Source organism: Cariama cristata, unplaced genomic scaffold, assembly GCF_000690535.1.
Source record: "Cariama cristata isolate BGI_N322 unplaced genomic scaffold, ASM69053v1 Scaffold45821, whole genome shotgun sequence".
Lineage (NCBI taxonomy): Eukaryota > Metazoa > Chordata > Aves > Cariamiformes > Cariamidae > Cariama > Cariama cristata.
Genome location: NW_009601822.1, coordinates 1 through 13335, shown reverse-complemented (window position 1 = coordinate 13335; position 13335 = coordinate 1). Strand labels below are relative to the sequence as shown.

Genomic DNA, 13335 nt, shown 5'->3' with positions numbered 1-13335 from the left:
GGGCCCTGCCAACCCTGATGATTCTGTGAAATGTCTTTTAGTGATAGCCAGGAGAGTCACCTGGCCTGAAACCGAGCAGCGGGTAGGATACTGAAACCCCAAGGGGCCTGAGAAAATAAGTCATACACGCTTGTCTCACTTTTTCCTGAGGAGCAGAAGCTTTTGGTGAAAGCAGTAGCACACAGAGATCTTGGGGAGGGGGCCGAGATGGTTAAGATGCCGTCTGCCTTCGCATGACCCTCGTGCCTGTCTGTATTCGTTCTGCAGAGCAAACGCAGTCGCAGAGGAATGTGGCGATGCAATGCTCAAACCACGATGGGACACATACGCTCGTTTTCTCCCCTGGTGGGAAGCTTTCTGAACACTGGACTACAACTTCAGCTGACTGCTCTAAGACGGGGTAAGCAGCTTTCGCGGGGTGGAGGTATGGATGGTAACGGTCAGAAAACGTGGCCAGCTTTTCCTAAAGGTAACATCTGAGAGACTGAGGCGTGTTCCTGTTGTAGAGAGGGAACTGGAACACATACGTCCCTAGTACCCGAAACTTTTATCTTCTTTTTTAACCCAGCAAGAAGTGCCCTGATTTTGAGGATAATACCAAGATCTGAGCTGCTTGGCAGGTACAAGAGACAGGTTTCTCTCAAACTTAGTAAGGATCGGCAGCCCATACCAGAGTAATGCAGATGACTTGCAAACCACGCGTGGCTTGGGAAACCTGCGGGTGAAAGACTCAAGCACACCTGAACCTTGCCACCTTCTGATCAAGCTGTGAGGGTAATCACCATCGAAAAAGGGCACAGCCGTTTGCTGTGGGATTTTCTGTTAGCTTGCCCAGGGCGGCACCTGATTCTCTTCCAGCTTCCCATGGTGCAAACCACAATCAAATCAGTTAGCCCAGCTGCAGTGGGCTAGCATAAGAGCAGGGTGAATCAACTTACAGGTGACCTATGTTTTTCCACGTAATTCCCACTGAACGGGCTAGGACTTGGTGAGCAGAAGATCTTCTTCCTTTACTTTGTCTCATGGCACAGCATCTATCTATGTTGATTGGTTGTTTTTTGGTTTTTTTCCTTATTTTTGTAGGCTGGTGCGAGAACTAGGAAACCCCAATATTGTTCAAATAGCATGCGGGGACCAGCACGCCATGGCACTCTCCAGAGGTAGCCTCTTTCAAGGACGCTTTTCCTCCAAACGGGAGTCACGTTATGGCAGGTTTGCTCTCCGCAGGGAGAGTTTGAACTATTTCAAGTAGCTGGTGACACCATGAGAGAGTAAAGAGCGGTGGGAGGGGGGCTCCAAGGGTGCTGGCTGTCAGTGCTGCCCTTTCCTCCCAGCACCCAGGGACCCACAGCTCTGTCTCTCTCTGGTTCCCGAGCACTACCCCTCCGCAGAGGCGTGCTGTGGGGAGCAGATGTGGCCACCCCACTCCACGGTCACCAGATGTGGTCGTTCTTAAGTTGGAGTACCTCTCTGGTGGTTGGGAATTTCTTGCGAGTATGGCTTTAGAGGTGGAAACACCCTGCTGTGCGGAGTCCGACGGGCAGCCCCAAAGGGATCAGAAGCAAACAGGGAGATTGGGCTACAGATGCTAGGTCCCTGAGAACAGCACTGACTTTTGCTCCGGCTCCCAAAGTGCAGAGAGGTGAGGGAAGCAGTGAGGCTGAGCTGTTTTCTTTGGTTCTGTGCGTGCAGGAGGAACGCTCTTCACCTGGGGCCAGAACGCCCACGGACAGCTTGGAGTGGGGAGCCAAACCACGCTCGTGCCCCAACCGCAGCCGGTGGAAAGACTGAAGGGCATCCCGCTGGCTCAGATTGCTGCTGGAGGAGCTCACAGCGTCGCCGTGTCGCTCTCTGGGGCTGTGTACTCCTGGGGAAAGAACAATTTTGGACAGCTGGGACTCGGAGACACAAAAGGTAAGGAAGGACAGCAGTAGGAAGGTGTTTTCGCGGTCAGTGAGCTTACTGCAGACACAGGAGTGGCTTCTCGGGACTGTCAAGCCCCTTTGGAGCAGCAGTGGACAGTAAAATCTTCTGAAGAAAGTATATCTAGGGAAGTTCTTTGTTTCCTGACCAGGAAAGGCATGGAGGGACAAGGGATTTAGGGGCTGTATTTCTACAGAGGACTTCCAATCATTTTATGTGTCCAACTGGATAGCATGGGCTCTTAAAACCGTATGTCTCAGAGGTCTCTTTCCGCTCCCATTGTCCCTCCAGGCAATCTTTCATGAAATAAATTAATTTTATACCTCTTTGCCTTCTTTAATTCTCTGTAAACACAAGGTGAGGGAAGAATTAAAATGATCTGTTGTCTTCAGACCTCAAAGGTTAGAGCAGAGTTGCCCTAGCCAGACAGAACCTGAAGTCAGCGGGGTCTGAATGAGTCCACGCCCTTGAGACTCAGGTGTTTTGAAGCTAAGTACCTTTTGGCAAGCAGATATGAAAGTGCTGCATTTTGTTTCAGATCAAATGTAAATGAAAAGAAAATACTATGAGAAAGACAGAACATTGTGAGAAAGAAGATGTTGTAGTGGAGGGTAGAATGCAACTCAAAACCAAGTTGTAAATACATGAATTGCCGTAAGAGAGGACTAAAAGCGCTAAAATCCCCTGTTTTCTAAATATTTCTTTGTGTGAGACCCCCCAGTACTCTTTAGCGGTGCTGTCTTCTTTCCAGAGAGGCACTGCCCATCATATGTTGGAGCGTTAGAGCACTGGAAGACCGTATTCATCTCGTGTGGGGCAGATCACACTGCAGCTCTCTCCAAGGTGAGTCTGAAATGGAAAGTCAGCATCTGAGACCTCACCCTGCCAGAAAAGACACACTGCTAAATGTCAGCACGGAGGAACTGGGATGGCAATGTCTGCTTCTGCCCGGGTCTGAAGACGATCCCCAAGGGATGCTAACTAAGCTATTGGGAAAACTGGCCTTTTCTCAGGTTCCCCTCATGCAAATTTTAGCAGGGAGGTGGTGAATGGGAATCCTGGGACAAAGAGGTTCAACTCTCAGTACTTTTTGAAAATATTTTCTTTTTTATAGCGTGTTGGGGACTTCAGAAAATGTGAACAATAGCTAATTCACTAGGGTTTACTCATACAAGCAAAATTCTTAAGCAACAGAATTATCCTCGGGAGTTATATTGCTTCTCTCCGGAGAGAAATGATCTGGACGTTACAGTGTAAGGTTAGGCTTGACGCGAAGTGAACTGTACCTGTGTTTGAATCAAGTCCCCTATAACATACTGTGTCTTGCGGGCTCTCAGTCTCGGTGGTGACCGTTTGAATGCCGTTAATAACGCAGTGATCCTGTTGTTTCTTTCTTCATCTTCAAGGAGGGACTGGTGTGCACCTTTGGAGCAGGAGGGGCTGGCCAGCTTGGTCACAACTCCACCCGGGACGAACTCGTGCCTCGTGTGGTGGCCGAGCTGTGGGGAGCAAGAGTTTCGCAGGTTGCTTGCGGCAGGTGGGGAAATGCCAAGGACGCGTCTTCTAAGGTCCAGGTCTTAGGGCAATCACTGAAGAAGAGTAGGGAGGGGAGTCACCGAGGTGTTCAAACCCCAGTGTCCCAGTAGGTCAGCACTCTCCGAATATCGTCCACCCTTCAAGGGTAAGCCACCTTCCTGCCCCAGCCCCAGCCAAAGCAGAACCCTCAGCCCGAGCCGAGCAGAGGGAGACGGCTGCCAAAAACCACCAGAAGCCCTCGTTTTTTTGCGCTTTTAAGAAACAAAGGGTGTACTGGGTTCCAAAAGATTGTCGAAAGCGTGCGTCGAGAAAGTCACCGAATTCCCATCCGCTCTGACAAACTGGTGGGTCCTTAGAAAGAACCAAAGAGCAGTGACAGTCATCCAATTTCATTCTGCCTTTCTGGAACTGGGCCAGAAAAAGTCTCCTGTCGACTTTCCTGGGCTTTGTATCGGGCTCAGCAGCACAGAAGTTGCGCTTTGAAAAATGGAAGGGTGTGAAGCTAGCAAGGCATAACGCTTTGGTTTCGTACGTGGAACCAGCGTAAATCACAAACAGCAGAGGATAGTACAGGAAATTTGTTTCTTCCATGTGTTTCTTTATTGCTGAATGTTTCTGCAAGGAAGGGTCCTAAGCCTTTGGTTAAAGGGATTCTGTAGCTGGACTGTCAGGACTTTTAAAGACAAACCTCAGCTATCCACTCTGAAAACGTGTCTGTAAATTTTATGCTGACTAGCCCAGTGGTATTAGCTTGTTATGACCATTCTTCTTTTCCTGAACAGACAGCACACCCTGGTCTATGTCCCCTCCTTGGACAAAGTCTACTCGTTTGGTTGTGTTGAAGAAGGACAGCTGGGAGATGAGAGGAAGCCCGATCAGTTGATACCACTCCCCATCAAGTCACCAGCGAACGCTGGCAAATCCTGTCGGGGTAACGACCGTTGCAGATGTGTACAATCTGTATTCCTTTCTTCCAGCGGGATGTTTGCTTTCTTGATTTCATGTTTACACCGAGAGGCTAACATTATGTCTCATGCTTGCTTGGTCATCCCAGCAGATTCTCCAATGGATAATTCCATTTGCTGCTTGATTTATCATCATGGGTAATGGCCACATGGAATCAACTTTTAGACTGACGGCTACCATCTGAGGGGTTTTTGACCGTTCCACATCTGTGCGCTGAACTCTCTGAAGATAATGACTGTCTCTTCAAATGTTCCTTTGAAAGTCTTTTTATTCTTTCACAGGAAACAACACCTCACAAAAGGTGACTGAAAATACCGCCGGAGGAAACCGAAGTGTTGTTCTTTGCAAGAACAACAAGGTATCTGCATATTTGATCATGGCTTCTAATTTTACTGTTGTTCACATTACAGCTGGAAACATTCAGGTTTTCCATCCTGCTTTTAGCACCCTAAGTTTGTTTGTGTCTCTTGCAGTTCTTTCCATGCTCACCCAGAAACTAACTTGTATTGCAATTAGATATCTGTTCTGTGGTTAAGGCATCTGGACCGCGCTGGATGACCGTTAATTTGTTCATACTTAGGCCGAAATCTCCTTGTAATGATTGGCTTGAAAAAAAGAATCCCATCTGCTAGACCTCTAATCTTGTCAATACTGTCATGCATTTCACACAGAATTCCTGTTTGAATGGAATTGCCACTCTGGAGGATAAAGAAGTGGATGCATGGATTTCTGATTCCAGCTCTCAACATTGGGAGAGTATAAAAAAGTAAGTCAGAAACCTGCTGGTTTGGTTTGGTTTTGGTTTTTTCCCCTGATACGTGATGTCCTCTAAAAATTATTATTCTTTGGAAGCTAATGTAGGAACTGATGTTCAAGAATTTAGCCGAGACAGAATCTCCTACCAGCACTTCTTACCTAGTTTTCGCACAGGAAAAAGAGATGTTGGTCAGCGACAGCCCTTCGATAGCCCTTTTGCAGGAACCGAGCAGCCGTAGTGCCTGGCTTCGGAAGCCGTTCCTCCTCTTCTTGCGCAGAACGGTTGTTGAGTTGATGAAGAGCCAACAAGTTAAATCAGTGAAAGATTTGATCTGCAGACCAAGGCCTTGTGCAAAAATTGTAATCCAGAGTACCCAAACTGGAATGTTTTGTGCTGGTCAGCATTTAAAAATTAGCGATCCCTTCTTTAGTTACCCATTTTCAAAAGCAGTAAGTGTCTACTACTGTGGGAAGCCTTACGCTTCAGGCTGCGAATTCTGGTTACGTAGTCTTTTTTCAGATCTTACACGGGAAGTTATCTTCTTTGGGCAAGTCTGACTCCAGCTGCCAATTTTGAGCATTTAAAAATCTTGGCTAATTTGGATCTAAACGTTTCCCTGACCGCTTTTAGTACGGTTTGGATCATACGGAACGTGGTTGTTGAGAGGGTGAGAGAGAGAGAGAGGGTTCTTTCCAGTTCTCAATAGGAAGGGCCTGACAGCAAATCGCTTGATAAAATAGCTGCTTTGATACGAACAGACCAGGAATACAAGTCGTGAGTAAGTCTAACGTCCCTTCAGACGCTGGGAACCCATAGCTCCATCGCAACACCCACCAGCATGGGATGGGGTGATGGAGCAGGTTCCCTTACGAGGGCCAGGAGAGCAGAGGTGGCTTGCCCAGGATCACTAACTCCTCGAATACAACGTCTTCTGCAACGCTGTCGATAAAGTGGTGCTCAGAAAAGTTTTGTGTGGTCAGGTGCAGGCACGCTCGTACGCTCGCTTTTTTGTTCTTTCAGAATTAAAACCCTGAAGTTGAAAGGATTGACTTTGGTTTGGTTTTTGTTGTCAGGAATATCGGACTGATCTTTTCATCCGAGGCTTGCATCAACGGAAGCTTCCTGGAGAAAAGGTGGCGTGCACTGACTTAGACGTAACAGAATACATTGGCTGTGTGTAAACAGACCAGAAAGTGTTCTTTTAGGCTACGTATGTAGGGGATTAGTCGTATCTGAATTTGCAAGCAGCAAGTCTGTATTTTTTCAAAGCCCAAGCTAAAATTAAGATTTTAACCCCCCAGTCCTATTGAAATCTGCCATAGAAGCTCACGTCCTAGCAGAGGATCCTGTAGTGCCATTTGACAGATGATGATAATCCCTTTCGGCAATACTACAGCTCCCAAAGGCTCCCTAATAGCTCCTCCTGGCACTGAAGCGCACGTCATTTCAGGGTGAAACACAGAAAGCCTACCACCACTAACAGTGCCCAGCCACACAGGACAGGAAGGACAGGACATTAATCGGGTCACAGCACAGTGAGAATATCTGCTTCGAACAGATGAAATTGTACCCGCTGGAGCTAGGGCTGAACTTCCCAAGTGTTTTCTGATGTTAGGATGCTTCACCATTCAGTCAGTAACAAAAGAAAACAGCTTCTCGCATAATTTTCTTTTTTTTCCTTTTCATATCATGTTTTTTTTTTTTTCCTTTGTGATAGAGACAAACATTTTAAAACTTCCAAAGAAGTCTCGGGTGTAGACATGTCAGAAGTGCAACGTTTTTATGAGAAGATCAGCAAGAAGGCAAAAGTCTTCCAGGAGGTAAGGATTTGATGTAAGGATTCTTACTGCGCAGATACTGAGGAGCTCTGGATTTGTGCATGAAACTGGGGAATTTCATGCCAACCTAATTCATAGATGATTCTGGCAAAATACAATTGCATTTTTAACCCTCGTCTCTTTTTTTCTTTTTTTTTTTCTCCCCTATGGAGGTGCAAAAGGAGATTGAGAAGTTACTGCCGTCGTTGTCTTCCTCTCCCATCTCACCTGAAAATTTCAGAGTCTACTTGATCTTGCCTTTCCTTCTGCAGCGAGGGGATGACAGCTCTTACCATTGTCTTCAGCTTCTAGCAGAAGCCATCGTGAAGCTCCGGACAAAGGACATTCAAACTCTTGGTAGGCTTTTATGATGATAGAACTGAATGATTTAAATGCTTGGTCATTTTTGGCTGTGGAGAAGAGTTAGTATCGCTGATGTAATTTGTTCCAGAGTTCAGCCTGAAAGAAATGCTTTCGGTAGAAGTAGAAACATGGGGACTACGCAGCAAGACACAAGAAAAAAAAAAAATTCTCAGTCTGAGGTTTACTAATTTTTGTAGTGCAAAATTAAGCATTTTTTTGGGGTCAGTTCATTTGATCAAAAGAGAAAATGCAGCTTCATCCAGAAATTGCAGTTATTTGCATATTACCTGTGACGGATACTTTCACTACCTGTTTTCTTTACAGTATGCCTGTGGTCAAATCTAGAAACGTCCTTTTTCAAGGAGCTAGTCGTTCTGTATCAGAGGGTTTCCCAGAAAAACCTGTCTCAATTTGTCGTGGAAGTCAGCAGCGGCCAAAGAGACCCCTTCAACCTGCACCCACATGAAACAGCGACTCTGCAAACCCTGCAGATTCTTTCCCAGGTGAGAAGGTGCTGGATCCTGATTAGATAGGACGTAGGAGTACAAGTTGGCGTAGTTTAATCCTTTTTCCATGCTGAATTCTCTGGGATTCCTTCTCACAAGGGAACGTGGGGCCTTGTAATTTGACATTGCTTCAGGAACCTCTTTGGCTCTGCACTAGCGTGGCTTTGAAGGAGCCCTGCTCTTCGGTTGTGCCTGGCTGACCCTCTGTATGCTAGAGCCCCTGGCAGGGGGAGGGATGCTGTCAGTGCATTCAGGGACGAAAGAGTTGGAGCATCTTTAGCTGCACACAAACAAGGGGAAGAAAGGGGGCAATAGCTGTATTCTTCTTGACAACCATCCTTTCTCCTGCTGAGATGTTCAAAGTTTAGGAAAGTCAAGAGCTCGAGCATGCACTTAATATGAATCAGAGAGAGTCGTCAAATTTTGTTCAGAATTGAATATCCTTTTGGCTGAGAATGCAGATTTGAGTCTCGAAGTTTAGACTTTTGAATCTGTATTTATCCAGACAAATAAACTCAAAAGTGCAGCGGGCCTACTCCTCCGTAAGTGGTTGCATCATTTGGAGCTTTTCATGTTCGCTGTCCCCCCGAAGGTCCTGTCTTTGCCAGGCAACGAGTATGAACCTGAAGAGGGAACTTCAGATTGTCCTGCAGTGTGAAAGACGCTCCAAGTGAAACGTACCTTTCCTGATGGAGTCCTGTTAAGGGATCTTCGTTGTAAATGAGAATTGCTTTCCTGCTAGTTCATACCTGGCTTTCTGAGACTTCGCACCGCCACGCGCTGTGCCGCTCGTAGCACTTCTATTCTTCCACTTCTGTGCAGGGTCTCAGAGCTCTTTCTGCAGAAAGCCCTGTTACTCCTTAGCCCCCTCCTGCCACGCAGACGCGTAGCTCGCTAGATCTGCTGATGCCCCTTTTCACATTGCGTGTATCAATGCAGGTGAATTCCAGAACTGGCTTCAGAGTGCAAGAAAACAACTTCTATGTGCCTCAAGTGAAACCGATTATCAACTGGTGTTGGTTATGTAGTACAGCACAAGTAAGTATAAAATCTTACCGGCAGTACAAAACACTTTTTTTTTTTTTTTTTTCTCTTTTCTTTATATGAGTCAATATATCTGAAAGTCAGCTCTAGCCTCCAGCCCAGTACATCTCAAAGACAACGCATTTTCCCTAGTCCTCCAGCTGTTCTAAGTTATGCGAGCCATTTACCATCCCATGATTTTTAGCAGCTGCCAGGGTGCCTTTCCTGAGATGACCCCTGGTTCTGAGGGTCGGAGCTGTCCCCCAAAGCAGCTCCGTTCGCTTTGAACTGATGATCAGTGTGAAATAGCACCATGACGGATGATTGCTATACTTCTTGTTACTCTGGATTTTATTGTGTTTAATTAACAGAAATATTGTGAAGTCTCTTTAAACTTTTTATGCAGAAACCCTATTGAGCATTTCAATTTACTTACATCTAAAAACAAAGCTGCGGTACTAAAAAATAATCTGTGAAATGGTTCGTTTCTTGTTGCCACGAAGGAGTGAAAATGAGGTACCAAATGCAATCAGTGTCACAGGAAGCAGCACGAAATGGAAACATGGATAGTAGGGGCTTCCTTAGGCAAAAAATGCAGTTTTCTGGCAACTTGGCTGGAATTTGCAAGGCAACTGGCTAATTCTTTCATAAGCTTTCGTTTGCTGATGTACCAAATTTGCACCAATTAACCAGAGCGGAGGAGAAGGTTTGAGAAACAGTACAGAATCAAAAGTCAAATAGGACATTACCTGGAGTTGTTGCCTTGTCACGCTGGAGGTGTAACACTTTGAATTAGCTTATTTTGTATACCAGTGTCTGCTTTTGGTATTACAAATAATAAACCCAACAGTTTATAACAACAGGGTACCATAACCTGGGTATCCAGGACATTTTTACGATGTGTTTTGGTTTAGCTGAATTATGGAAGGTGCTATTAAAATCACTACCTCTCTGTTCTGTTCTTGGGGCACTGTAACGCAAGCGTCTGCCTGCACAGATGGTTCAGGTGCCTCTCTCTCAGGGTTTCCCCCACACAGAAGTGTTTAAAAGCCGCTTTTAGAAAGCGTGCCTCTGTTGGTGTAGTGTTCATGTACACAACAAGGGCACGTTTCAGAGATAGCGCAGTCTGCCAGGGTACGGAGCGGCAGTTCAGTCTGTACATGTACCCCTGAATTCTGATTTTGCAAGAGAAAATTAACACCTCTCTTTCTTTCGTCCTTGTCACTTCAGATGGCCCTATGGAAGCTGACCAAATATCCATGCATCTTTGAGATGCAAGACAAGATCGTCGTTCTTTATACAGAATGCAAAACTCTGTCCAGCCTCTTTAGTGATGTAAGTGTGGCCAAATTTTTTTTCAATTTAGAGTGAGATAAACACACTGCTAACAGGCTGTTACTTCAATCTTCAGATACAAGTGATGCCGATGGTCCAGGATCATTGGGTTTTTCCAGTCAGAAGACAGTGCCTTCTGCAAGACATATGGAGCCATTTAAATGATGCATCAACCCAGCAGTTCAAGAAGGTCTTAAAGGTAAGATACCAAATTGTGTTATTTGTTAGCTCTGAGTATATTGCTGCAGTGTTCTTTGGCTTTCAGTGTTACTGAAGTGTTGGTAGAAGGGTTTCAGTATCCACTGAGCATACAACAAAACTACCACTCATCAAATTAATATAAAACATGTTCCACAGGGGATGTAGAGTAAATCTGGAGGGCAGTGTCTTACATTCTTATTCCAGGTAGCCATCAAGCTTTGTTGGCGTAAGTTAAATGTAAGTGGCAGTGCTATTTACTGTGAAAGTGCTTTGGGGTAATGTAATAGGATTGCTCGGGAAACTGGTAATTGGCAAAGTCCGTTACTATTACTGCTACGCTGACTTTAAAGGCTCTAGGCTAGTTTGCTGTAGATGAGAAATGTGGTGGCTGGGGAGCCAGCCTTAGAGGCCAGCAAGGGACACAGCCACCAAAGCCATTTCTCTCACGGAGGTGCTATCTGAAGGGAGAGGAAGGATAGTGCCAGCAAGAGAGATGATAAAGCTGATTAAAATGCTGCTCTCTCCATGTGGCTTTAGTCTGTAGTTTCCACACAAACCCAAAGGTTCTGGTAGCTGTATTTTCTTCCAGTATCGCAGTGCTAGCCCTGCCCTGCAAAACCCCTTAGATGGCTGACGTGGGAACAGAGTGGGGCTCCGCTCGGGGACCACGGGCCGTATCCGTCACCGACACAAGGGCAGTCGGAGCCTGGCACCACGCCTGGGCAGCACGAACCATCGTCCTCAGTGCCCTGTTAACCCAGTCCTGGTTCTTTCCAAGAACTTTCCTTCTTGTCAACCAGAGCTGTCAAATCTTGTCCTTCCTCTACACTTGGCAGAAGATTCACAATGGCTCCTAGAGCTACCTTTTCTTCCCCCTTCCTCACTACATCAGCTGAAAGAGGCATTTATTTACGGAGGCAATAAGGCTTGTGCTCTGTACTGTCCTCTGGAGCTAGAGTCTCTCTCCACTGATCGTACAAGGAGCCCTGACAAACAGCTGCACTTAGCTGGAGTCAGCCTTCAAACACAGCCTCTCCTACTGGGCACCACAGCGTTATTTGCCCAGCAGCGGCTTGATCGATTGGACTGCATTAGTAGTGTCCCACCAAGAGACACTGAGGTCTGCAGTATTTACAGCTTGGTGCTGCATTTCTGAATTTTTCAGCAGGTAAAGGACGTTAATGTGTTCGTGTTGCAGATAGAAGCCACCCAGTGCAAAACATTAAAAAAAAACCCACCTTTGAAATAAGATCATTGTAGCATTAACCTGTCCCCTTCATAGCTGTGTCCTGTGAAGACATTTTGTCAGACAGTACCGAGAACTTTGCATGTGACACCCTCATAGCAGTCTGTCACTCCATTTTCTAGTGTTTCTGTAAATGAAAACAGGGAAGGTTGAAGCATTTAGCAGAGTTATCTTCTGTTCCCTCTCTACTGCAGAGGAGACAGCGCTAAGGGCAAAGATACTCTACATACTTAAACAGCACTTGTAGCTGCTGACTTGCCTACCAAATCCTAGGCTCAGTTGGGAGTTACTTTTCCTCTAACCTGTCAGGAGATGCCTCTTTAGCAAAGATGACCCCTGGCTATCAAACTTGGGCACTAGGACACTTTAACAAACAGTACAGGGACATACACATCCTAAGCAGACACTTGACTGTGCTGGAGGCCACTCTAACAAACCCCCCAAATGCACAAGTACATCTTTTCTGCAGCACTGTTATTTCTGCATCTTTATCTTAAAAGAGAGGGAGGGAAAAAAAAAAAAAAAAGGCAAGCAAGCAGCCACTGGACATACAGACATGGGTATCATCCACGTAAATTTCTTCGTTTATTTCAAGTTTTGTTATTAAACGTCAGCCTAATTTATGTTCTTCTCACAGTAAAACAAATACACTTCAATACACACATCAGTTCAAAACAAAACCAAAGCTCGTAATTCAGAGAGATTCACATTGCTGCACATTGTCACTGCTTATTATTTAAGATCAGTTATTTCAGTTAGGATACAGCTTTTTCTCATAAAAATGATTACTACCTAGAAGATATTCATTAGTGCCACTACAGATGCACAGCATTCTTGAAGGGACACAGTAGGGCTTCTTGTTATTCCTCCTCTTTATCTGCGTTGGCAGTAATTAGGTAATAGACTGCTGCAGAGGCCTTCATACAGTTCCAGATACTGCTAGGAAAATTACAACGGTCACTAGTGCCAGAAGGGAACTTTCTCAAATCAACTGCAATACCCGATGAGATTAATAGACTGCCTTGCTTTAAAGGCATGGGGTTAGCAAATGCATTGCACTAGTTGTGCCTAAAAAGCTTAATCCCCATCCAAGTCCACAGGTGGAAGAATACATAAACCGGTATTGTAACGGGAAGGAGGAGACTGTAGAAACATAAGCTGTTTGTGCTGGTGCAGCCCTGTGGGAAGGTTTCATCTACGCTGGCTGAGTAAAACAAGCCTGCTAGGGACAGGAGGGGAACAAGTACAGTCAGCGTGGGCAGGGAGGGGAGCACGCCTCCTCCGGCCATCGGTCCCAGTTCACTGCTGTGGCTGGTGGGCCCTCAGGGCTGCTCCGAGCCCTCAGCTGGGGGCTTCTTCTGAGTCGTCCTGGCAGCCTCTGGGATCATGTTCGGGATGCCATCGATGATGGGGTATGCGATGCCCAGCTCCTCGTTAATGAGCTCGTTCGTAGCTTCTTCGTACCTGGCCAGGCAAGTCGGGGGAAAAAGAAAACAAAAGGAGAAGTGAATAACCTGAGTTTGCCCTTTGGCAGCCCCTCGCGCTCGACTCGGGGCAGCGGTAGGCCAAGGGCCCGGTGCGGCCCCGGCCCTCACCTCACCTCAGCGGCCGCTTGGAGAGCGGGCACACCAGGAAGGGCAGCAGCGACGGGTCCGGCGGCTG

The 13335-nt window shown here is 46.3% G+C and overlaps 3 protein-coding genes across 3 annotated transcripts; 1 reads left to right on the top strand and 2 right to left on the bottom strand.

Moving 5' to 3' along the window:
* Positions 1-1083: 1083 nt before the first annotated feature.
* HERC3 (HECT and RLD domain containing E3 ubiquitin protein ligase 3) lies at positions 1084-11882 on the top strand (the record flags this gene model as incomplete). The annotated part of the gene is made up of 15 exons (XM_009710587.1): positions 1084-1160; positions 1693-1914; positions 2675-2766; positions 3330-3460; positions 4242-4390; positions 4707-4783; positions 5097-5191; positions 6256-6315; positions 6900-7002; positions 7173-7356; positions 7687-7865; positions 8808-8906; positions 10122-10226; positions 10303-10425; positions 11868-11882. Coding segments are annotated over 15 exons (1711 nt in total), but the record flags the coding sequence as incomplete, so codon positions are not given.
* Positions 11883-12731: 849 nt separating this feature from the next.
* On the bottom strand, positions 12732-12962 carry PIGY (phosphatidylinositol glycan anchor biosynthesis, class Y). Its single transcript, XM_009710585.1, has one exon. It carries the CDS (start codon positions 12960-12962, stop codon positions 12732-12734), a length of 231 nt encoding a protein of 76 aa, XP_009708887.1.
* Positions 12963-12995: 33 nt separating this feature from the next.
* Positions 12996-13332, bottom strand: PYURF (PIGY upstream reading frame; the record flags this gene model as incomplete). Its single annotated transcript, XM_009710586.1, has 2 exons — positions 12996-13137; positions 13274-13332. Coding segments are annotated over 2 exons (201 nt in total), but the record flags the coding sequence as incomplete, so codon positions are not given.
* Between the last annotated feature and the right edge of the window lie 3 nt (positions 13333-13335).